Raw genomic sequence first — 25,907 nt, 5'->3', positions numbered from 1 at the left:
TTACAGAATCACCTGTGGGTAATTTACAGAATCACCTGTGCGTAATTTACAGAATCACCTGTGGGTAATTTACAGAATCACCTGTGCGTAATTTGGACACCATAAAGCTCATACCAATGGCCAAAAAGGCGTTTAGTCGGCCGATGGATCTCGATAGAAACGTTCTCATCCATAACTTTGTACCGAACGGTCTGTTGCATTGTAACGTATAGCCAGCCATGCTGTAGTAGACTACAACAAATTGTTTTGGAGATGTTTTAGGCCGCCGCTCCGAGGTTTGTCCACGAGATGGCGCTGCACCCCACTGTTGGTTGTAGAGTTCTCCAGTGGTTCTGTCTCCTCAGGTGTGGTTCCGCCCACTCCTCTCATTCCCTTGACGGCTCCAGTCACGCCAAGTTGCTCAACATGCTGCGGTTGAGTTCTGCTACAGTCCCATGACTCTTTCAACGACTTGTAACTTCATTCAGGATTTGATTGTTTTTTAGAACATTTCAAGGCAATTGTTTTCCGTCATTGAAAAGTACCGTCGCAGATCCCTGAACCTTGAAAATGTGGATGTTGTGATCGAAGGAATGGCGGTCTGTCAGGAATGTCAATAACTTTAATATTAGATAGGGGTTTTTGAGTAACATCAACCTCGATTTGAAAATGGGGCTACAAAAGATGCTGTGTTGTTTGTTTGTTGCTGCTTGTGTCGGGCTGATTTCGGGAAGTCTAACGAGCTGTGATGAAGTGCGCAAAGTTTTTCAGCTGCGGCAGATTGGACCAGTGAAATCCCTACCCGAGAGACCGAGAGAAGGTAGGCAGGCTACGGTAGTTGTATACATTATAAATGGATCAGTATATCTGCACGTTTCTTCACCATTTCTATATCAGGGTTACCAAAGTAGTGCAATCATACATGACTGGGTTTGTTGAACCATGGCAAACTGCCGTAGCCTATATTCTGTAGATGTATGGCACACTGCCTTAGGCTGTATTCTGTAGTTGTATGGCAAACTGCCGTAGCCTGTATTCTGTAGATGTATGGCACACTGCCGTAGCCTGTATTCTGTATATATTCCGTAGATGTATGGCAAACTGCCATAGCCTGTATTCTGTAGATGTATGGCACACTGCCGTAGCCTGTATTCTGTAGATGTATGGCAAACTGCCGTAGCCTGTATTCTGTAGATGTATGGCACACTGCCGTAGCCTGTATTCTGTAGATGTATGGCAAACTGCCGTAGCCTGTATTCTGTAGATGTATGGCAAACTGCCGTAGCCTGTATTCTGTAGATGTATGGCACACTGCCGTAGCCTGTATTCTGTAGATGTATGGATTCTGATTATTTAGTACATTTTACTAACTGTATTGGTTTCCATGACTACATGTTCTCCATCCCCTTGGTTTCCTAACGGTTGTAAATAACCGGGTGGTTCGAGACCTGAAGGCCGATTGGCTGAAGTACCACGGGTATTACAAAATATTTTTTGTTACACGTCTCTAATTAAGTTGGTAACTAGTTTATAATTGTAATAAGGCACCTCTGGGGTCTGTGGTAAATGACCAATATACCACGGCTAAGGGCTGCGTCCAGGCACTGGGTTGTACATAAGACCACGGCTAAGGGCGGCGTCCAGGCACTGGGTTGTACATAAGAACACGGCTAAGGGCGGCGTCCAGGCACTGGGTTGTACATAAGACCACGGCTAAGGGCTGCGTCCAGGCACTGGGTTGTACATAAGACCACGGCTAAGGGCTGCGTCCAGGCACTGGGTTGTACATAAGACCACGGCTAAGGGCTGCGTCCAGGCACTGGGTTGTACATAAGACCACGGCTAAGGGCTGCGTCCAGGCACTGCGTTGTACATAAGAACACGGCTAAGGGCTGCGTCCAGGCACTGGGTTGTACATAAGACCACGGCTAAGGGCTGCGTCCAGGCACTGGGTTGTACATAAGAACAGCCCTTAGCCGTGGTATATTGGCCATATACCACAGACCCCTTGGGCCTTAGTGCTTAAATAAACCCTGTGGGCCTGGGCTGCTATATCTGCGATTCTTTTTGCCTGTTTGGGCTGATTTGTCAGAGTAATGTGAAAGGTACAGGTGGTTATCAGGATGAGGTTTACCAAGGGAATCCTACTGCTTTTAGACTGTCAAAACGGGCTGGGCTCATAGTGTTGCAGCAGGTGGTTATCAGGATGAGGCTGGGGTCATGGGGTCATAGTGTTGCAGCAGGTGGTTATCAGGATGAGGCTGGGGTCATGGGGTCATAGTGTTGCAGCAGGTGGTTATCAGGATGAGGCTGGGGTCATGGGCTCATAGTGTTGCAGCAGGTGGTTATCAGGATGGGGCTGGGGTCATGGGGTCATGGGCTCATAGTGTTGCAGCAGGTGGTTATCAGGATGAGGCTGGGGTCATGGGGTCATAGTGTTGCAGCAGGTGGTTATCAGGATGAGGCTGGGGTCATGGGGTCATAGTGTTGCAGCAGGTGGTTATCAGGATGAGGCTGGGGTCATGGGGTCATAGTGTTGCAGCAGGTGGTTATCAGGATGAGGCTGGGGTCATGGGGTCATAGTGTTGCAGCAGGTGGTTATCAGGATGAGGCTGGGGTCATGGGCTCATAGTGTTGCAGCAGGTGGTTATCAGGATGGGGCTGGGGTCATGGGCTCATAGTGTTGCAGCAGGTGGTTATCAGGATGAGGCTGGGGTCATAGTGTTGCAGCAGGTGGTTATCAGGATGAGGCTGGGGTCATGGGGTCATGGGGTCATAGTGTTGCAGCAGGTGGTTATCAGGATGAGGCTGGGGTCATGGGGTCATAGTGTTGCAGCAGGTGGTTATCAGGATGAGGCTGGGGTCATGGGGTCATAGTGTTGCAGCAGGTGGTTATCAGGATGAGGCTGGGGTCATGGGGTCATAGTGTTGCAGCAGGTGGTTATCAGGATGGGGCTGGGGTCATGGGGTCATAGTGTTGCAGCAGGTGGTTATCAGGATGAGGCTGGGGTCATGGGGTCATGGGGTCATAGTGTTGCAGCAGGTGGTTATCAGGATGAGGCTGGGGTCATGGGGTCATAGTGTTGCAGTAGGTGGTTATCAGGATGAGGCTGGGGTCATGGGGTCATAGTGTTGCAGCAGGTGGTTATCAGATTGAGGCTGGGGTCATGGGGTCATAGTGTTGCAGCAGGTGGTTATCAGGATGAGGCTGGGGTCATGGGGTCATGGGGTCATGGGGTCATAGTGTTGCAGCAGGTGGTTATCAGGATGAGGCTGGGGTCATGGGGTCATGGGGTCATAGTGTTGCAGCAGGTGGTTATCAGGATGAGGCTGGGGTCATGGGGTCATAGTGTTGCAGCAGGTGGTTATCAGGATGAGGCTGGGGTCATGGGGTCATGGGGTCATAGTGTTGCAGCAGGTGGTTATCAGATTGAGGCTGGGGTCATGGGGTCATAGTGTTGCAGCAGGTGGTTATCAGGATGAGGCTGGGGTCATGGGGTCATGGGGTCATAGTGTTGCAGCAGGTGGTTATCAGATTGAGGCTGGGGTCATGGGGTCATAGTGTTGCAGCAGGTGGTTATCAGGATGAGGCTGGGGTCATGGGGTCATAGTGTTGCAGCAGGTGGTTATCAGGATGAGGCTGAGGTCATGGGGTCATAGTGTTCCAGCAGGTGGTTATCAGGATGAGGCTGGGGTCATGGGGTCATAGTGTTGCAGCAGGTGGTTATCAGGATGAGGCTGGGGTCATGGGGTCATAGTGTTGCAGCAGGTGGTTATCAGGATGAGGCTGGGGTCATGGGGTCATAGTGTTGCAGCAGGTGGTTATCAGGATGAGGCTGGGGTCATGGGGTCATAGTGTTGCAGCAGGTGGTTATCAGGATGAGGCTGGGGTCATGGGGTCATAGTGTTGCAGCAGGTGGTTATCAGGATGAGGCTGGGGTCATGGGGTCATAGTGTTGCAGTAGGTGGTTATCAGGATGAGGCTGGGGTCATGGGGTCATAGTGTTGCAGCAGGTGGTTATCAGGATGAGGCTGGGGTCATGGGGTCATAGTGTTGCAGCAGGTGGTTATCAGGATGAGGCTGGGGTCATGGGGTCATAGTGTTGCAGCAGGTGGTTATCAGGATGAGGCTGGGGTCATGGGCTCATAGTGTTGCAGCAGGTGGTTATCAGGATGAGGCTGGGGTCATGGGGTCATAGTGTTGCAGCAGGTGGTTATCAGGATGGGGCTGGGATCATGGGCTCATAGTGTTGCAGCAGGTGGTTATCAGGATGAGGCTGGGGTCATGGGGTCATAGTGTTGCAGCAGGTGGTTATCAGGATGAGGCTGGGGTCATGGGGTCATAGTGTTGCAGCAGGTGGTTATCAGGATGGGGCTGGGGTCATGGGGTCATAGTGTTGCAGCAGGTGGTTATCAGATTGAGGCTGGGGTCATGGGGTCATAGTGTTGCAGCAGGTGGTTATCAGGATGAGGCTGGGGTCATGGGGTCATGGGGTCATAGTGTTGCAGCAGGTGGTTATCAGGATGAGGCTGGGGTCATGGGGTCATAGTGTTGCAGCAGGTGGTTATCAGGATGAGGCTGGGGTCATGGGGTCATGGGGTCATAGTGTTGCAGCAGGTGGTTATCAGGATGAGGCTGGGGTCATGGGGTCATAGTGTTGCAGCAGGTGGTTATCAGGATGAGGCTGGGGTCATGGGGTCATGGGGTCATAGTGTTGCAGCAGGTGGTTATCAGATTGAGGCTGGGGTCATGGGGTCATAGTGTTGCAGCAGGTGGTTATCAGGATGAGGCTGGGGTCATGGGGTCATGGGGTCATAGTGTTGCAGCAGGTGGTTATCAGATTGAGGCTGGGGTCATGGGGTCATAGTGTTGCAGCAGGTGGTTATCAGGATGAGGCTGGGGTCATGGGGTCATAGTGTTGCAGCAGGTGGTTATCAGGATGAGGCTGAGGTCATGGGGTCATAGTGTTCCAGCAGGTGGTTATCAGGATGAGGCTGGGGTTATGGGGTCATAGTGTTGCAGCAGGTGGTTATCAGGATGAGGCTGGGGTCATGGGGTCATAGTGTTGCAGCAGGTGGTTATCAGGATGAGGCTGGGGTCATGGGGTCATAGTGTTGCAGCAGGTGGTTATCAGGATGAGGCTGGGGTCATGGGGTCATAGTGTTGCAGCAGGTGGTTATCAGGATGAGGCTGGGGTCATGGGGTCATAGTGTTGCAGCAGGTGGTTATCAGGATGGGGCTGGGGTCATGGGGTCATAGTGTTGCAGCAGGTGGTTATCAGATTGAGGCTGGGGTCATGGGGTCATAGTGTTGCAGCAGGTGGTTATCAGGATGAGGCTGGGGTCATGGGGTCATAGTGTTGCAGCAGGTGGTTATCAGATTGAGGCTGGGGTCATGGGGTCATAGTGTTGCAGCAGGTGGTTATCAGGATGAGGCTGGGGTCATGGGGTCATAGTGTTGCAGCAGGTGGTTATCAGGATGAGGCTGAGGTCATGGGGTCATAGTGTTCCAGCAGGTGGTTATCAGGATGAGGCTGGGGTCATGGGGTCATAGTGTTGCAGCAGGTGGTTATCAGGATGAGGCTGGGGTCATGGGGTCATAGTGTTGCAGCAGGTGGTTATCAGGATGAGGCTGGGGTCATGGGGTCATAGTGTTGCAGCAGGTGGTTATCAGGATGAGGCTGGGGTCATGGGGTCATAGTGTTGCAGCAGGTGGTTATCAGGATGAGGCTGGGGTCATGGGGTCATAGTGTTGCAGCAGGTGGTTATCAGGATGAGGCTGGGGTCATGGGCTCATAGTGTTGCAGCAGGTGGTTATCAGGATGAGGCTGGGGTCATGGGGTCATAGTGTTGCAGCAGGTGGTTATCAGGATGGGGCTGGGATCATGGGCTCATAGTGTTGCAGCAGGTGGTTATCAGGATGAGGCTGGGGTCATGGGGTCATAGTGTTGCAGCAGGTGGTTATCAGGATGAGGCTGGGGTCATGGGGTCATAGTGTTGCAGCAGGTGGTTATCAGGATGGGGCTGGGGTCATGGGGTCATAGTGTTGCAGCAGGTGGTTATCAGATTGAGGCTGGGGTCATGGGGTCATAGTGTTGCAGCAGGTGGTTATCAGGATGAGGCTGGGGTCATGGGGTCATGGGGTCATAGTGTTGCAGCAGGTGGTTATCAGGATGAGGCTGGGGTCATGGGGTCATAGTGTTGCAGCAGGTGGTTATCAGGATGAGGCTGGGGTCATGGGGTCATAGTGTTGCAGCAGGTGGTTATCAGGATGAGGCTGGGGTCATGGGGTCATAGTGTTGCAGCAGGTGGTTATCAGGATGGGGCTGGGGTCATGGGGTCATAGTGTTGCAGCAGGTGGTTATCAGATTGAGGCTGGGGTCATGGGGTCATAGTGTTGCAGCAGGTGGTTATCAGGATGAGGCTGGGGTCATGGGGTCATAGTGTTGCAGCAGGTGGTTATCAGGATGAGGCTGGGGTCATGGGGTCATGGGGTCATAGTGTTGCAGCAGGTGGTTATCAGGATGAGGCTGGGGTCATGGGGTCATAGTGTTGCAGCAGGTGGTTATCAGGATGAGGCTGGGGTCATGGGGTCATGGGGTCATAGTGTTGCAGCAGGTGGTTATCAGATTGAGGCTGGGGTCATGGGGTCATAGTGTTGCAGCAGGTGGTTATCAGGATGAGGCTGGGGTCATGGGGTCATGGGGTCATAGTGTTGCAGCAGGTGGTTATCAGATTGAGGCTGGGGTCATGGGGTCATAGTGTTGCAGCAGGTGGTTATCAGGATGAGGCTGGGGTCATGGGGTCATAGTGTTGCAGCAGGTGGTTATCAGGATGAGGCTGAGGTCATGGGGTCATAGTGTTCCAGCAGGTGGTTATCAGGATGAGGCTGGGGTCATGGGGTCATAGTGTTGCAGCAGGTGGTTATCAGGATGAGGCTGGGGTCATGGGGTCATAGTGTTGCAGCAGGTGGTTATCAGGATGAGGCTGGGGTCATGGGGTCATAGTGTTGCAGCAGGTGGTTATCAGGATGAGGCTGGGGTCATGGGGTCATAGTGTTGCAGCAGGTGGTTATCAGGATGAGGCTGGGGTCATGGGGTCATAGTGTTGCAGCAGGTGGTTATCAGGATGAGGCTGGGGTCATGGGGTCATAGTGTTGCAGTAGGTGGTTATCAGGATGAGGCTGGGGTCATGGGGTCATAGTGTTGCAGCAGGTGGTTATCAGGATGAGGCTGGGGTCATGGGGTCATAGTGTTGCAGCAGGTGGTTATCAGGATGAGGCTGGGGTCATGGGGTCATAGTGTTGCAGCAGGTGGTTATCAGGATGAGGCTGGGGTCATGGGCTCATAGTGTTGCAGCAGGTGGTTATCAGGATGAGGCTGGGGTCATGGGGTCATAGTGTTGCAGCAGGTGGTTATCAGGATGGGGCTGGGGTCATGGGGTCATAGTGTTGCAGCAGGTGGTTATCAGATTGAGGCTGGGGTCATGGGGTCATAGTGTTGCAGCAGGTGGTTATCAGGATGAGGCTGGGGTCATGGGGTCATGGGGTCATAGTGTTGCAGCAGGTGGTTATCAGATTGAGGCTGGGGTCATGGGGTCATAGTGTTGCAGCAGGTGGTTATCAGGATGAGGCTGGGGTCATGGGGTCATAGTGTTGCAGCAGGTGGTTATCAGGATGAGGCTGGGGTCATGGGGTCATAGTGTTGCAGCAGGTGGTTATCAGGATGGGGCTGGGGTCATGGGGTCATAGTGTTGCAGCAGGTGGTTATCAGGATGAGGCTGGGGTCATGGGGTCATGGGGTCATAGTGTTGCAGCAGGTGGTTATCAGGATGAGGCTGGGGTCATGGGGTCATAGTGTTGCAGTAGGTGGTTATCAGGATGAGGCTGGGGTCATGGGGTCATAGTGTTGCAGCAGGTGGTTATCAGATTGAGGCTGGGGTCATGCGGTCATAGTGTTGCAGCAGGTGGTTATCAGGATGAGGCTGGGGTCATGGGGTCATGGGGTCATAGTGTTGCAGCAGGTGGTTATCAGGATGAGGCTGGGGTCATGGGGTCATAGTGTTGCAGCAGGTGGTTATCAGGATGAGGCTGGGGTCATGGGGTCATGGGGTCATAGTGTTGCAGCAGGTGGTTATCAGATTGAGGCTGGGGTCATGGGGTCATAGTATTGCAGCAGGTGGTTATCAGGATGAGGCTGGGGTCATGGGGTCATGGGGTCATAGTGTTGCAGCAGGTGGTTATCAGATTGAGGCTGGGCTCATGGGGTCATAGTGTTGCAGCAGGTGGTTATCAGGATGAGGCTGGGGTCATGGGGTCATAGTGTTGCAGCAGGTGGTTATCAGGTTGAGGCTGGGGTCATGGGGTCATAGTGTTCCAGCAGGTGGTTATCAGGATGAGGCTGGGGTCATGGGGTCATAGTGTTGCAGCAGGTGTTTATCAGGATGAGGCTGGGGTCATGGGGTCATAGTGTTGCAGCAGGTGGTTATCAGGATGAGGTTGGGGTCATGGGGTCATAGTGTTGCAGCAGGTGGTTATCAGGATGAGGCTGGGGTCATGGGGTCATAGTGTTGCAGCAGGTGGTTATCAGGATGAGGCTGGGGTCATGGGGTCATAGTGTTGCAGCAGGTGGTTATCAGGATGAGGCTGGGGTCATGGGGTCATAGTGTTGCAGTAGGTGGTTATCAGGATGAGGCTGGGGTCATGGGGTCATAGTGTTGCAGCAGGTGGTTATCAGGATGAGGCTGGGGTCATGGGGTCATAGTGTTGCAGCAGGTGGTTATCAGGATGAGGCTGGGGTCATGGGGTCATGGGGTCATAGTGTTGCAGCAGGTGGTTATCAGGATGAGGCTGGGGTCATGGGGTCATAGTGTTGCAGCAGGTGGTTATCAGGATGGGGCTGGGGTCATGGGGTCATAGTGTTGCAGCAGGTGGTTATCAGGATGAGGCTGGGGTCATGGGGTCATAGTGTTGCAGCAGGTGGTTATCAGGATGGGGCTGGGGTCATGGGGTCATAGTGTTGCAGCAGGTGGTTATCAGGATGAGGCTGGGGTCATGGGCTCATAGTGTTGCAGCAGGTGGTTATCAGGATGAGGCTGGGGTCATGGGGTCATAGTGTTGCAGCAGGTGGTTATCAGGATGGGGCTGGGGTCATGGGGTCATGGGGTCATAGTGTTGCAGCAGGTGGTTATCAGATTGAGGCTGGGGTCATGGGGTCATAGTGTTGCAGCAGGTGGTTATCAGGATGAGGCTGGGGTCATGGGGTCATAGTGTTGCAGCAGGTGGTTATCAGATTGAGGCTGGGGTCATGGGGTCATAGTGTTGCAGCAGGTGGTTATCAGGATGGGGCTGGGGTCATGGGGTCATAGTGTTGCAGCAGGTGGTTATCAGGATGAGGCTGGGGTCATGGGGTCATAGTGTTGCAGCAGGTGGTTATCAGGATGGGGCTGGGGTCATGGGGTCATGGGGTCATAGTGTTGCAGCAGGTGGTTATCAGATTGAGGCTGGGGTCATGGGGTCATAGTGTTGCAGCAGGTGGTTATCAGGATGAGGCTGGGGTCATGGGGTCATGGGGTCATAGTGTTGCAGCAGGTGGTTATCAGATTGAGGCTGGGGTCATGGGGTCATAGTGTTGCAGCAGGTGGTTATCAGGGTGGGGTCATGGGGTCATAGTGTTGCAGCAGGTGGTTATCAGGATGAGGCTGGGGTCATGGGGTCATAGTGTTGCAGCAGGTGGTTATCAGGATGAGGCTGGGGTCATGGGGTCATAGTGTTGCAGCAGGTGGTTATCAGGATGAGGCTGGGGTCATGGGGTCATAGTGTTGCAGCAGGTGGTTATCAGGATGGGGCTGGGGTCATGGGGTCATAGTGTTGCAGCAGGTGGTTATCAGGATGAGGCTGGGGTCATGGGGTCATAGTGTTGCAGCAGGTGGTTATCAGGATGAGGCTGGGGTCATGGGGTCATAGTGTTGCAGCAGGTGGTTATCAGGATGAGGCTGGGGTCATGGGGTCATAGTGTTGCAGCAGGTGGTTATCAGGATGGGGCTGGGGTCATGGGGCTCATAGTGTTGCAGCAGGTGGTTATCAGGATGAGGCTGGGGTCATGGGGTCATAGTGTTGCAGCAGGTGGTTATCAGGATGGGGCTGGGGTCATGGGGTCATAGTGTTGCAGCAGGTGGTTATCAGGATGGGGCTGGGGGTCATGGGGCTCATAGTGTTGCAGCAGGTGGTTATCAGGATGGGGCTGGGGTCATGGGGTCATAGTGTTGCAGCAGGTGGTTATCAGGATGGGGCTGGGGGTCATGGGGCTCATAGTGTTGCAGCAGGTGGTTATCAGGATGAGGCTGGGGTCATGGGGTCATAGTGTTGCAGCAGGTGGTTATCAGGATGAGGCTGGGGTCATGGGGTCATAGTGTTGCAGCAGGTGGTTATCAGGATGGGGCTGGGGGTCATGGGGCTCATAGTGTTGCAGCAGGTGGTTATCAGGATGAGGCTGGGGTCATGGGGTCATAGTGTTGCAGCAGGTGGTTATCAGGATGGGGCTGGGGTCATGGGGTCATAGTGTTGCAGCAGGTGGTTATCAGGATGAGGCTGGGGTCATGGGCTCATAGTGTTGCAGTACTTGACAGATGGGCTTCAGTATTCTATCTACAGCATTCCATCTACAGGGCCACAGTATTCTATCTACAGTATTCTATCTACAGGGCTTCAGTATTCTATCTACAGCATTCCATCTACAGGGCCACAGTATTCTATCTACATCATTCTATCTACAGGGCTTCAGCATTCTATCTACAGGGCTTCAGCATTCTATCTACAGGGCTTCAGCATTCTATCTACAGCATTCCATCTACAGGGTCTCAGTATTCTATCTACAGTATTCTATCTACAGGGTCTCAGTATTCTATCTACAGGGCCTCAGTATTCTATCTACAGCATTCCATCTACAGGGCCACAGTATTCTATCTACAGTATTCTATCTACAGTGTTCAATTTACAGGGCTTCAGCGTTCAATCTACAGGGCTTCAGCGTTCAATCTACAGGGCTTCAGCGTTCAATCTACAGGGCTTCAGCGTTCAATCTACAGGGCTTCAGTGTTCTATCTACAGGGCTTCAGTGTTCTATCTACAGGGCTTCAGTGTTCTATCTACAGGGCTTCAGTGTTCTATCTACAGGGCTTCAGTGTTCTATCTACAGGGCTTCAGTGTTCTATCTACAGCGTTCCATCTACAGGGCTTCAGCGTTCTATCTACAGGGCTTCAGCGTTCTATCTACAGGGCTTCAGCGTTCTATCTACAGGGCTTCAGCGTTCTATCTACGGTATTCTATCTACGGGGTCTCAGTATTCTATCTCCAGGGTCTCTGATGAACCATCAGATCCCATACCGTTTTCTACACATCATTCGTCATGTTTTGGACAATGCACTTGACTGGAGAACATTTACAGAAGCCATTAGCCGAAAGATAATATTAATCTGTGTTGACACAGCTGCCTGCCCAACACTGGACTCGCAGAGCACACTGAGGCACTTTGTCCAGCTCTGGTTTGTGGTTATACTGCGTCTGAAATGGCATCCTTATTTTCCCTCTGTCCGGGCACCGCTCTTTGACCAGTGTCTAGGTGGGCCATGTCAGACACAGCCATGTTTTGGTTGGGTTCCAGGATAAAGGGCTGTTGTTGTTGTTGTTGTTTAGTGTCTAGTGGGCCATGTCAGACACAGCCATGATTTGGTTGTGTTCCAGGATAAAGGGCTGTTGTTGTTGTTGTTGTTTAGTGTCTAGTGGGCCATGTCAGACACAGCCATGTTTTGGTTGTGTTCCAGGATAAAGGGCTGTTGTTGTTGTTGTTTAGTGTCTAGGTGGGCCATGTCAGACACAGCCATGTTTTGGTTGTGTTCCAGGATAAAGGGCTGTTGTTGTTGTTGTTTAGTGTCTAGTGGGCCATGTCAGACACAGCCATGATTTGGTTGTGTTCCAGGATAAAGGGCTGTTGTTGTTGTTGTTTAGTGTCTAGTGGGCCATGTCAGACACAGCCATGATTTGGTTGTGTTCCAGGATAAAGGGCTGTTGTTGTTGTTGTTGTCTAGTGTCTAGTGGGCCATGTCAGACACAGCCATGTTTTGGTTGGGTTCCAGGATAAAGGGCTGTTGTTGTTGTTGTTTAGTGTCTAGTGGGCCATGTCAGACACAGCCATGTTTTGGTTGGGTTCCAGGATAAAGGGCTGTTGTTGTTGTTTTTGGAGGTTCTAAAGATCACATGACATCTAGAGGTTCTGTGTACAGAACAACAGTACTGCTCTGTAGCTGTGTGTGCTGCTCCTTCAGGGATAAACACCTTATTTAGTTTAAAAGTTAAGTCAACAGGACAGATTCATCACTTAGTTCAACTCAATACATACAGAGGGTTCTCACTTAGTTTTTAAAGATGTATGTGTCTGAATTGGATTATTTTAGATGGATTGTTTTGGTGTCTGACAATCTTGGTTGTGCTTCCATAGCCAGAGGCCAAGGGTGTTGTTTTGGTGGCCTCCGCACTCCACCTTGAATATCTAACTAGGGGAAACACTGCCTCCGGTGTTCTGTGACTAATTCTGGAACTATGAAGGTAAAAATATCTCTCTTGATTCATCTCCCAGATATAGTAGCATGGTTTGTTTTCTTAGCATCACTATCCAGGACGCCATCATTATACCACACATGCTGGTTGATCTGCTGTTTTATAGGTGTTTCTGAACGCGGTTCTGTTCTACTGGATCACCAGCTCTGGATCTGTTCTACTGGATCACCAGCTCTGGTTCTGTTCTACTGGATCACCAGCTCTGGTTCTGTTCTACTGGATCATCAGCTCTGGTTCTGTTCTACTGGATCACCAGCTCTGGATCTGTTCTACTGGATCACCAGCTCTGGTTCTGTTCTACTGGATCACCAGCTCTGGTTCTGTTCCACTGGATCACCAGCTCTGGTTCTGTTCTACTGGATCATCAGCTCTGGTTCAGTTCTACTGGATCACCAGCTCTGGATCTGTTCTACTGGATCACCAGCTCTGGATCTGTTCTACTGGATCACCAGCTCTGGATCTGTTCTACTGGATCACCAGCTCTGGTTCTGTTCTACTGGATCACCAGCTCTGGTTCTGATCTACTGGATCATCAGCTCTGGATCTGTTCTACTGGATCACCAGCTCTGGATCTGTTCTACTGGATCACCAGCTCTGGTTCTGTTCGACTGGATCACCAGCTCTGGATCTGTTCTACTGGATCACCAGCTCTGGTTCTGTTCTACTGGATCACCAGCTCTGGATCTGTTCTACTGGATCACCAGCTCTGGTTCTGTTCTACTGGATCACCAGCTCTGGTTCTGTTCTACTGGATCACCAGCTCTGGTTCTGTTCTACTGGATCACCAGCTCACTGAGTGAATGCGGTTCTGTTCTACTGGATCACCAGCTCACTGACTGAATGCGGTTCAGTTCTACTGGATCACCAGCTCTGGATCTGTTCTACTGGATCACCAGCTCTGGATCTGTTCTACTGGATCACCAGCTCTGGATCTGTTCTACTGGATCACCAGCTCTGGTTCTGTTCTACTGGATCACCAGCTCTGGTTCTGTTCTACTGGATCACCAGCTCTCTGAATTTTTCTTAGCAGAATTGAAGAGGGGGCAGAGAGCAGACGTCTGACGTCTCGTCCGTCTGACGTCTCGACCGTCTGACCGTCTGACGTCTCGACCGTCTCGTCCGTCTGACCGTCTGACCGTCTCGTCCGTCTGCAACATCTGACAATGGACCACTTAGTAAATAAAGCTGAGCTGTGGGCTGACTGCCTCTCCTCTCTGCCTCTCCTCTCTGCCTCTCCTCTCTGCTATTCTGACTGCCTCTCCTCTCTGCTACTCTGACTGCCTCTCCTCTCTGCTACTCTGACTGCCTCTCCTCTCTGCTACTCTGACTGCCTCTCCTCTCTGCTGCTCTGACTGCCTCTCCTCTCTGCCTCTCCTCTCACTGCCTCTCCTCTCACTGCCTCTCCTCTGACTGCCTCTACTCTGACTGCCTCTCCTCTGACTGCCTCTCCTCTGACTGCCTCTACTCTGACTGCCTCTACTCTGACTGCCTCTACTCTGCCTCTCCTCTCTGCCTCTCCTCTCTGCCTCTCCTCTCTGCTGCTACTCTGACTGCCTCTCCTCTGCTGCTACTCTGACTGCCTCTCCTCTCTGCCTCTCCTCTCTGCCTCTCCTCTCTGCTACTCTGACTGCCTCTCCTCTCCTCTCTGCTACTCTGACTGCCTCTCCTCTCTGCTACTCTGACTGCCTCTCCTCTGTGCTACTCTGACTGCCTCTCCTCTCTCCTCTCTGCTACTCTGACTGCCTCTCCTCTCTGCCGCTACTCTGACTGCCTCTCCTCTCTGCCGCTACTCTGACTGCCTCTCCTCTCTGCCGCTACTCTGACTGCCTCTCCTCTCTGCCGCTACTCTGACTGCCTCTCCTCTCTGCCGCTACTCTGACTGCCTCTCCTCTCTGCCGCTACTCTGACTGCCTCTCCTCTCTGCCGCTACTCTGACTGCCTCTCCTCTCTCCTCTCTGCTACTCTGACTGCCTCTCCTCTCTGCCGCTACTCTGACTGCCTCTCCTCTCTGCCGCTACTCTGACTGCCTCTCCTCTCTGCCGCTACTCTCTCCTCCTCCTCCTCTCTGCCTCTCTCTCTCCTCCTCCTCCTCCTCTCTGCCTCTCTCTCTCCTCCTCCTCCTCCTCCTCTCTGCCTCTCTTTCTCCTCCTCCTCCTCTCCTCCTCCTCCTCTCTGCCTCTCTCTCTCCTCCTCCTCCTCCTCTCTGCCTCTCTCTCCTCCTCCTCTCTGCCTCTCTCTCTCTCCTCCTCCTCTTCTCCTCCACCCCTCTGCCTCTCTCCATTTCAATTCAAAGAGCTTTATTGGCATGGGGAAACATGTTTACACAGCCACATCAAACAGAGTAGACAAACAAAATGGGGAATTAACAAGGGAAACATTAGTTAACATGGCACTCACAAACATTGTTAAAAGAATAGACATGTTATTGTCTAATGTAAAAAATGTACAAGTAGTTGAAGTATGAAAGGGAAACTAAACCGATATATATATATATATTGGTTGTATTTACAGTGTTCTCCACTGATTGCCCCTTGTGGCAACAGGCCACACATCTAGCTGCTGTGAACCGATATACAGTGCCTTGCGAAAGTGTTCGGCCCCCTTGAACTTTGCAACCTTTTGACACATTTCAGGCTTCAAACATAAAGATATAAAACTGTATTTTTTGTGAAGAATCAACAACAAGTGGGACACAATCATGAAGTGGAACGACATTTATTGGATATTTCAAACTTTTTTAACAAATCAAAAACTGAAAAATTGGGCGTGCAAAATTATTCAGCCCCCTTAAGTTAATACTTTGTAGCTCCACCTTTTGCTGCGATTACAGCTGTAAGTCGCTTGGGGTATGTCTCTATCAGTTTTGCACATCGAGAGGCTGAAATTTTTTCCCATTCCTCCTTGCAAAACAGCTCGAGCTCAGTGAGGTTGGATGGAGAGCATTTGTGAACAGCAGTTTTCAGTTCTTTCCACAGATTCTCGATTGGATTCAGGTCTGGACTTTGACTTGGCCATTCTAACACCTGGATATGTTTATTTTTGAACCATTCCATTGTAGATTTTGCTTTATGTTTTGGATCATTGTCTTGTTGGAAGACAAATCTCCGTCCCAGTCTCAGGTCTTTTGCAGACTCCATCAGGTTTTCTTCCAGAATGGTCCTGTATTTGGCTCCATCCATCTTCCCATCAATTTTAACCATCTTCCCTGTCCCTGCTGAAGAAAATCAGGCCCAAACCATGATGCTGCCACCACCATGTTTGACAGTGGGGATGGTGTGTTCAGCTGTGTTGCTTTTACGCCAAACATAACGTTTTGCATTGTTGCCAAAAAGTTCCATTTTGGTTTCATCTGACCAGAGCACCTTCTTCCACATGTTTGGTGTGTCTCCCAGGTGGCTTGTGGCAAACTTTAAACGACACTTTTTATGGATATCTTTAAGAAATGGCTTTCTTCTTGCCACTCTTCCATAAAGGCCAGATTTGTGCAATATACGACTGATTGTTGTCCTATGGACAGAGTCTCCCACCTCAGCTGTAGATCTCTGCAGTTCATCCGGAGTGATCATGGGCCTCTTGGCTGCATCTCTGATCAGTCTTCTCCTTGTATGAGCTGAAAGTTTAGAGGGACGGCCAGGTCTTGGTAGATTTGCAGTGGTCTGATACTCCTTCCATTTCAGGTCGCAGTTGCAAATGAGAACTTGTTCTCAACTAGCCTACCTGGTTAAATAAAGGTGAAATAAAAAATTTCAATATTATCGCTTGCACAGTGCTCCTTGGGATGTTTAAAGCTTGGGAAATCTTTTTGTATCCAAATCCGGCTTTAAACTTCTTCACAACAGTATCTCGGACCTGCCTGGTGTGTTCCTTGTTCTTCATGATGCTCTCTGCGCTTTTAACGGACCTCTGAGACTATCACAGTGCAGGTGCATTTATACGGAGACTTGATTACACACAGGTGGATTGTATTTATCATCATTAGTCATTTAGGTCAACATTGGATCATTCAGAGATCCTCACTGAACTTCTGGAGAGAGTTTGCTGCACTGAAAGTAAAGGGGCTGAATAATTTTGCACGCCCAATTTTTCAGTTTTTGATTTGTTAAAAAAGTTTGAAATATCCAATAAATGTCGTTCCACTTCATGATTGTGTCCCACTTGTTGTTGATTCTTCACAAAAAAATACAGTTTTATATCTTTATGTTTGAAGCCTGAAATGTGGCAAAAGGTCGCAAAGTTCAAGGGGGCTGAATACTTTGGCAAGGCACTGTATATATGGGTTGTATTTACAGTGTTGGTTCCCCACTGGTTGCCCCTTGTGGCAACAGGCCACACATCTAGCTGCTGTGATGGCACACTGTGGTATTTCACCTAACAGATATAGGAGTATATATCGATGTTTAGATTTCTTTTCATAGTCTTTGTGGGTGTGTGGGTAATATGTGTCTGTAATGTGGTCATACAGTCGACAGGAGCCCATCCAATCTACCCACCTCATTGTTTTCACTGAGGAAATGTATGAGTCTGCTGTTAATGATAATGCAGAGGATTTTCCCAAGGTTGCTGTTGACTAATATCCCATGGTAGTTATCGGGGTCAAATTTGTCTCCGCTTTTGTGGATTGAGGTGATCAGTCCTTGGTTCCAGATATTGGCGAAGATGCCAGAGCTGAGGATGATGTTAAAGAGTTTTAGTTTAGCCAATTGTCCGCCTTTCCTTCCAGTTCTCTGCTGCCTGTGACTGGAACGAATTGCAAAAATCGCTGGAGACTTACATTTCCCTCACTAACTTTTAACATCAGTTATCTGAGCAGCTAACCGATCGCTGCAGCTGTATATAGTCCATCGGTAAATAGCCCACCCAATCTACCTACCTCATCCCCATACTGTTTTTATTTTATTTACTTTTCTGCTCTTTTGCACACCAGTATCTCTACTTGCACATCCTCATCTTGACATCTATCATTCCAGTGTTAATCTGCTAAATTGTAATTACTTTGCGACATGGCCGATTTAATTAAGGCCGATTTTAAAGTTTTGTAACATTCGAAAATCGGTATTTTTTGGGGGGGATTTTTTTATATTTTTACATTTAATTTTTTTTATTTATTATTTTACACCTTTATTTAATCTTTATTTAATTAGGCAAGTCAGTTGAGAACACATTCTTATTTTCAATGACGGCCTAGGAACGGTGGGTTAACTGCCTCCTTCAGGGGCAGAACGACCTTGTCAGCTCTGGGATTCGATCTTGCAACCTTTCGGTTAACAAGTCCAACGCTCTAACCACCTGATTACATTGCACTCCAGAGGAGCCTGCCTGTTACGCGAATGCAGTAAGCCAAGGTAAGTTGCTAGCTAGCATTAAACTTACCTTATAAACAATCAATCATAATCACTAGTTAACTACACATGGTTGATGATATTACTAGTTTATCTAGCGTGTCCTGCGTTGCATATAATCGATGCGGTGCACATTCTCGAAAAAGGGCCGTCGTTGCTCCAACATGTACCTAACAATAAACATCAACGCCTTTCTTAAAATCAATACACAAGTATATATTTTTAAACCTGCATATTTAGTTAATAATGCCTGCTAACGTGAATTTATTTTAATGAGGGAAATGTTGTCACTTCTCTTGCAACAGAGTCAGGGTAGGTACAGCAGTTTAATTGCTCACCTGGCCCTTTAATTGCTCACCTTTAATTGCTCACCTGGCCCTTTAATTGCTCACCTTTAATTGCTCACCTGGCCACCTTTAATTGCTCACCTGGCCCTTTAATTGCTCACCTTTAATTGCTCACCTGGCCCTTTAATTGCTCACCTGGCCCTTTTAATTGCGCTTCCTCGTGATCTACTTCCTCGTGATCTACTTCCTCGTGACCTACTTCCTCGTGACCTACTTCCTCGTGACCTACTTCCTCGTGACCTACTTCCTCGTGACCTACTTCCTCGTGACATACTTCCTCGTGATATACTTCCTCGTACTTCTGCCAGGTAAAACTACTTTACAGTTAACATTCAATTGGGAAAGTTTTTTTGGTTTGTCTTTTTAACCAATAGTGGCTGACCAGGGGTGGGATGATGTTGTGTTAGGTTTGTCTTGTTAACCAATAGTGGCTGACCAGGGGTGGGATGATGTTGTGTTAGGTTTGTCTTGTTAACCAATAGTGGCTGACCAGGGGTGGGATGATGTTGTGTTAGGTTTGTCTTGTTAACCAATAGTGGCTGACCAGGGGTGGGATGATGTTGTGTTAGGTTTGTCTTTTTAAACCAATAGTGGCTGACCAGGGGTGGGATGATGTTGTGTTAGGTTTGTCTTTTTAACCAATAGTGGCTGACCAGGGGTGGGATGATGTTGTGTTAGGTTTGTCTTGTTAACCAATAGTGGCTGACCAGGGGTGGGATGATGTTGTGTTAGGTTTGTCTTTTTAACCAATAGTGGCTGACCAGGGGTGGGATGATGTTGTGTTAGGTTTGTCTTTTTAACCAGCTGGTAGCTAACCCTAACCCTTAACCCTAACCTTAACCCTAACCTTAACCCTAACCTTAACCCCTAACCCTAGCCTGCTGGAGACCCCTGGTGTATGGTGTAACCTTTCAGAATAGTATTGTGAGCTACTCATAGGTGGGCTGGTAGCTAACCCTAACCCCCCTAACCTTAACCCTAACCTTAACCCCTAACCCTAGCCTGCTGGAGACCCCTGGTGTATGGTGTAACCTTTCAGAATAGTATTGTGAGCTACTCATAGGTGGGCTGGTAGCTAACCCTAACCCCCCTAACCTTAACCCTAACCTTAACCCCTAACCCTAGCCTGCTGGAGACCCCTGGTGTATGGTGTAACCTTTCAGAATTGCTTGGCCTGCTGCTCATAGGTGGGCTGCTGGTAGCTAACCCTAACCCTTAACCCTAACCTTAACCCCTAACCTTAACCCCTAACCCTAGCCTGTTGGTGACCCCTGGTGTATGGTGTAACCTTTCAGAATAGCTTGGCTAGCTGCTCATAGGTGGGCTGCTGGTAGCTAACCCTAACCCTTAACCCTAACCTTAACCCCTAACCTTAACCCCTAACCCTAGCCTGTTGGTGACCCCTGGTGTATGGTGTAACCTTTCAGAATAGCTTGGCTAGCTGCTCATAGGTGGGCTGCTAGTTACAGGTAGCTCACCTGTTGGTGACCCCTGCTCTAAACAATATTGGTGATGTGAAAAGGGATTTTTAGTCCATGGAACAGACCTCGGGGGCGAATCAGTCTTATCACCAATGAAAGGAGATGCTGTGTTTCAAAACCATTTGTAATATGAGACCCTATTGACTCGTATTGACTCGTGGAAATGGCCTGACTCATCTGGAACTCACCTTATCTACACGTGTATATAGACTAGAGATTCAACCAGAGCCTTTCACCTTAAACTACACGTGTATATAGACTAGAGATCCAAGCAGAGCCTCTCACCTTAAACTACACGTGTATATAGACTAGAGATCCAAGCAGAGCCTCTCACCTTAAACTACACGTGTATATAGACTAGAGATCCAAGCAGAGCCTCTCACCTTAAACTACACGTGTATATAGACTAGAGATCCAAGCAGAGCCTCTCACCTTAAACTACACGTGTATATAGACTAGAGATCCAAGCAGAGCCTCTCACCTTAAACTACACGTGTATATAGACTAGAGATCCAAGCAGAGCCTCTCACCTTAAACTACACGTGTATATAGGCTCTGGTTGGATCTATAGTCTTTCACCTTAAACTACACGTGTATATAGACTATAGATCCAAGCAGAGCCTCTCACCTTAATCTACACGTGTATATAGGCTCTGGTTGGATCTATAGTCTTTCACCTTAATCTACACGTGTATATAGGCTCTGGTTGGATCTATAGTCTTTCACCTTAAACTACACGTGTATATAGACTATAGATCCAAGCAGAGCCTCTCACCTTAAACTACACGTGTATATAGACTAGAGATCCAAGCAGAGCCTCTCACCTTAAACTACACGTGTATATAGGCTCTGGTTGGATCTATAGTCTTTCACCTTAAACTACACGTGTATATAGACTATAGATCCAAGCAGAGCCTCTCACCTTAAACTACACGTGTATATAGACTAGAGATCCAACCAGAGCCTTTCACCTTAAACTACACGTGTATATAGACTAGAGATCCAACCAGAGCCTTTCACCTTAAACTACACGTGTATATAGACTAGAGATCCAAGCAGAGCCTCTCACCTTAAACTACACGTGTATATAGACTAGAGATCCAAGCAGAGCCTTTCACCTTATCTACACGTGTATATAGACTAGAGATCCAAGCAGAGCCTCTCACCTTAAACTACACGTGTATATAGACTAGAGATCCAAGCAGAGCCTCTCACCTTAAACTACACGTGTATATAGACTAGAGATCCAAGCAGAGCCTCTCACCTTAAACTACACGTGTATATAGACTAGAGATCCAAGCAGAGCCTCTCACCTTAAACTACACGTGTATATAGACTAGAGATCCTTTCACCTTAAACTACACGTGTATATAGACTAGAGATCCAAGCAGAGCCTCTCACCTTAAACTACACGTGTGTATATAGACTATAGATCCAACCAGAGCCTTTCACCTTAAACTACACGTGTATATAGGCTCTGGTTGGATCTATAGTCTTTCACCTTAAACTACACGTGTATATAGGCTCTGGTTGGATCTATAGTCTTTCACCTTAAACTACACGTGTATATAGGCTCTGGTTGGATCTATAGTCTTTCACCTTAATCTACACGTGTATATAGGCTCTGGTTGGATCTATAGTCTTTCACCTTAAACTACACGTGTATATAGACTATAGATCCAAGCAGAGCCTCTCACCTTAAACTACACGTGTATATAGACTATAGATCCAAGCAGAGCCTTTCACCTTAAACTACACGTGTATATAGACTAGAGATCCAAGCAGAGCCTCTCACCTTAAACTACACGTGTATATAGACTAGAGATCCAAGCAGAGCCTTTCACCTTATCTACACGTGTATATAGACTAGAGATCCAAGCAGAGCCTCTCACCTTAAACTACACGTGTATATAGACTAGAGATCCAAGCAGAGCCTCTCACCTTAAACTACACGTGTATATAGACTAGAGATCCAAGCAGAGCCTCTCACCTTAAACTACACGTGTATATAGACTAGAGATCCAAGCAGAGCCTCTCACCTTAAACTACACGTGTATATAGACTAGAGATCCTTTCACCTTAAACTACACGTGTATATAGACTAGAGATCCTTTCACCTTAAACTACACGTGTATATAGACTATAGATCCAACCAGATCCTTTCACCTTAAACTACACGTGTATATAGACTAGAGATCCAACCAGAGCCTTTCACCTTAAACTACACGTGTATATAGACTAGAGATCCAAGCAGAGCCTCTCACCTTAAACTACACGTGTATATAGGCTCTGGTTGGATCTATAGTCTTTCACCTTAAACTACACGTGTATATAGGCTCTGGTTGGATCTATAGTCTTTCACCTTAATCTACACGTGTATATAGACTAGAGATCCAAGCAGAGCCTCTCACCTTAAACTACACGTGTATATAGACTAGAGATCCAAGCAGAGCCTCTCACCTTAAACTACACGTGTATATAGACTAGAGATCCTTTCACCTTAAACTACACGTGTATATAGACTAGAGATCCTTTCACCTTAAACTACACGTGTATATAGACTATAGATCCAACCAGATCCTTTCACCTTAAACTACACGTGTATATAGACTAGAGATCCAACCAGAGCCTTTCACCTTAAACTACACATGTATATAGACTAGAGATCCAAGCAGAGCCTCTCACCTTAAACTACACGTGTATATAGGCTCTGGTTGGATCTATAGTCTTTCACCTTAAACTACACGTGTATATAGACTAGAGATCCAAGCAGAGCCTCTCACCTTAAACTACACGTGTATATAGACTAGAGATCCAACCAGAGCCTTTCACCTTAAACTACACGTGTATATAGACTAGAGATCCAAGCAGAGCCTCTCACCTTAAACTACACGTGTATATAGACTAGAGATCCAACCAGAGCCTTTCACCTTAAACTACACGTGTATATAGACTAGAGATCCAAGCAGAGCCTTTCACCTTAAACTACACGTGTATATAGACTATAGATCCAACCAGAGCCTCTCACCTTAAACTACACGTGTATATAGACTATAGATCCTTTCACCTTAAACTACACGTCTATATAGACTATAGATCCAAGCAGAGCCTTTCACCTTAAACTACACGTGTATATAGACTAGAGATCCAAGCAGAGTCTTTCACCTTAAACTACACGTGTATATAGGCTCTGGTTGGATCTATAGTCTTTCACCTTAAACTACACGTGTATATAGGCTCTGGTTGGATCTATAGTCTTTCACCTTAAACTACACGTGTATATAGACTATAGATCCAGGCAGAGCCTCTCACCTTAAACTACACGTGTATATAGACTAGAGATCCAAGCAGAGCCTCTCACCTTAAACTACACGTGTATATAGGCTCTGGTTGGATCTATAGTCTTTCACCTTAAACTACACGTGTATATAGGCTCTGGTTGGATCTATAGTCTTTCACCTTAAACTACACGTGTATATAGACTATAGATCCAAGCAGAGCCTCTCACCTTAAACTACACGTGTATATAGACTATAGATCCAAGCAGAGCCTCTCAGCGCGTTGGACCGAGTCCAGTTTCTGTGGTCTCTTTAAGTGGAAAGATAAAATCAGGCCTCTGAGGATCTTTTCATGTAGTCTTATCTAGATGAGAAGGAATGTGTTAACGTGTGCCATCTCCTCCTCTGAGTGACTAACCCGCTCTAACAACACACAGTACAGGTTGTCTGATAGAATGGAGGGAAGAGCTGCCAAAGACACTGTTTCAGCACGTCTGTCTGAAAACCCTTTTTTTAGAGTAAAAACAAAAAGTTGTTTTGATTGTCCCCTGTGTGTGTGTGTGTGTGGTGTGTGTGTTTCCAAGGCGAGCCGGTAGCTTTGCCACACGTAGTGGCAAATGTGTGGACATTGTCGAGGTGTCGAGGTGATAACGGCAAGACTCCTGATTGCTTTCACACAAATCTGCCTTCTGCCCCTGAGCTTGTTTCAACACGTAGACCATCTGTGTGGACGTGGTCCTGTATCATCCAGGAGGCTCGATAGAAGAGACCACTACGAGCCTCAAGACAGTGGTGAGGATGTAGTCCTGTATCATCCAGGAGGCTCGATAGAAGAGCCCACTACGAGCCTCAGACAGTGGTGAGGATGTAGTCCTGTATCATCCAGGAGGCTCGATAGAAGAGACCACTACGAGCCTCAGACAGTGGTGAGGATGTAGTCCTGTATCATCCAGGAGGCTCGATAGAAGAGACCACTACGAGCCTCAGACAGTGGTGCTACTGACCGCTAAGTGATGCTGTCTGTCTTGACGGAGATCAATGTATTCATGTGACATACCTCTTATGTGATGTCTGTAGGGCTCTGTCTCTTGACGGAGATCAATGTATTCATGTGACATACCTCTTATGTGATGTCTGTAGGGCTCTGTCTCTTGACGGAGATCAATGTATTCATGTGACATATCTCTTATGTGATGTCTGTAGGGCTCTGTGTCTTGGACGATCATGTCACATGACCAAGATTTTAACCTTTTTTTAAATTCTAAGCCTTTTCCAAAAATGAGAATTACACCAAAAAATGACAGCACTTGTCTGAGGATGTTACTGGACCATGTGACATGAAGTGGACCGTTTGTTGAAAACGGTTTAAATACAGGTTCAAATCCAAGTCATGTGACATAGGGCCCTAGTGATGTGGCTTCATGTTGACAGCTGTCTGGCAGGTTTTACTGCCACGTGGCGGCTGTCTGGCAGGTTTTACTGCCACGTGGCGGCTGTCTGGCAGGTTTTACTGCCACGTGGCGGCTGTCTGGCAGTAATCGGCCCAGTGGGTTAAGGAGGGGGAAATAATTAGTGAATGACATTCATCTCTAGCTCCTCTCCTATGTATGTCAGCAGTAGAAAGACCTGAGGATGAAACAGCATCTCTCATATTAAAGCATAGTACTGTCTGGCTGAGCAATGCCACTTCAGCCATACTCATCCATTCAGAATGGATGTAAACAATGTTCCAGAACCCTCTCTCTCTCTATGATCACAATGGAAGACCTAATGTTCCAGAACCCTCTCTCTATGATCACAATGGAAGACCTAATGTTCCAGAACCCTCTCTCTCTATGATCACAATGGAAGACCTAATGTTCCAGAACCCTCTCTCTCTATGACCACAATGGAAGACCTAATGTTCCAGAACCCTCTCTCTCTCTATGATCACAATGGAAGACCTAATGTTCCAGAACCCTCTCTCTCTCTCTATGATCACAATGGAAGACCTAATGTTCCAGAACCCTCTCTCTCTCTATGATCACAATGGAAGACCTAATGTTCCAGAACCCTCTCTCTCTCTATGATCACAATGGAAGACCTAATGTTCCAGAACCCTCTCTCTTTCTATGATCACAATGGAAGACCTAATGTTCCAGAACCCTCTCTCTCTCTATGATCACAATGGAAGACCTAATGTTCCAGAACCCTCTCTCTCTCTCTATGATCACAATGGAAGACCTAATGTTCCAGAACCCTCTCTCTCTATATGATCACAATGGAAGACCTAATGTTCCAGAACCCTCTCTCTCTCTATGATCACAATGGAAGACCTAATGTTCCAGAACCCTCTCTATGATCACAATGGAAGACATAATGTTCCAGAACCCTCTCTCTATGACCACAATGGAAGACCTAATGTTCCAGAACCCTCTCTCTCTCTATGATCACAATTGAAGACCTAATGCTCCAGAACCCTCTCTCTCTCTCTCTCTCTATGATCACAATGGAATACCTAATGTTCCAGAACCCTCTCTCTCTCTCGCTATGATCACAATGGAAGACCTAATGTTCCAGAACCCTCTCTCTATGATCACAATGGAATACCTAATGTTCCAGAACCCTCTCTCTCTCTCTCTCTCTCTCTCTCTCTATGATCACAATGGAATACCTAATGTTCCAGAACCCTCTCTCTCTCTCGCTATGATCACAATGGAAGACCTAATGTTCCAGAACCCTCTCTCTATGATCACAATGGAAGACCTAATGTTCCAGAACCCTCTCTCTCTCTCTCTCTCTCTCTATGATCACAATGGAAGACCTAATGTTCCAGAATCCTCTCTCTCTCTCTCTCTCTCTCTCTCTCTCTCTCTCTCTATGATCACAA

At 48.2% G+C, this 25,907-nt stretch overlaps 1 protein-coding gene across 1 annotated transcript in view; it reads left to right on the top strand.

Annotated features, from left to right (window-relative positions):
• The first annotated feature begins 301 nt into the window (after positions 1 to 301).
• gpc5a (glypican 5a) overlaps positions 302 to 25,907 on the top strand; it is a 306,601-nt gene continuing 280,995 nt past the window's right edge. The window contains exon 1 of the mRNA XM_036972358.1: positions 302 to 799. Within this exon, the coding sequence (XP_036828253.1) occupies positions 649 to 799 (151 nt within the window). The 5' untranslated portion in view covers positions 302 to 648. The remainder of the gene's footprint in view (positions 800 to 25,907) is intronic.

The sequence above is a fragment of the Oncorhynchus mykiss genome, unplaced genomic scaffold (genome assembly GCF_013265735.2).
Source record: "Oncorhynchus mykiss isolate Arlee unplaced genomic scaffold, USDA_OmykA_1.1 un_scaffold_144, whole genome shotgun sequence".
NCBI classification, from domain to species: Eukaryota; Metazoa; Chordata; class Actinopteri; order Salmoniformes; family Salmonidae; genus Oncorhynchus; species Oncorhynchus mykiss.
The sequence above is the reverse complement of the archived record's forward strand: the minus strand, read 5'-3'. Positions and strand labels throughout refer to the sequence as shown.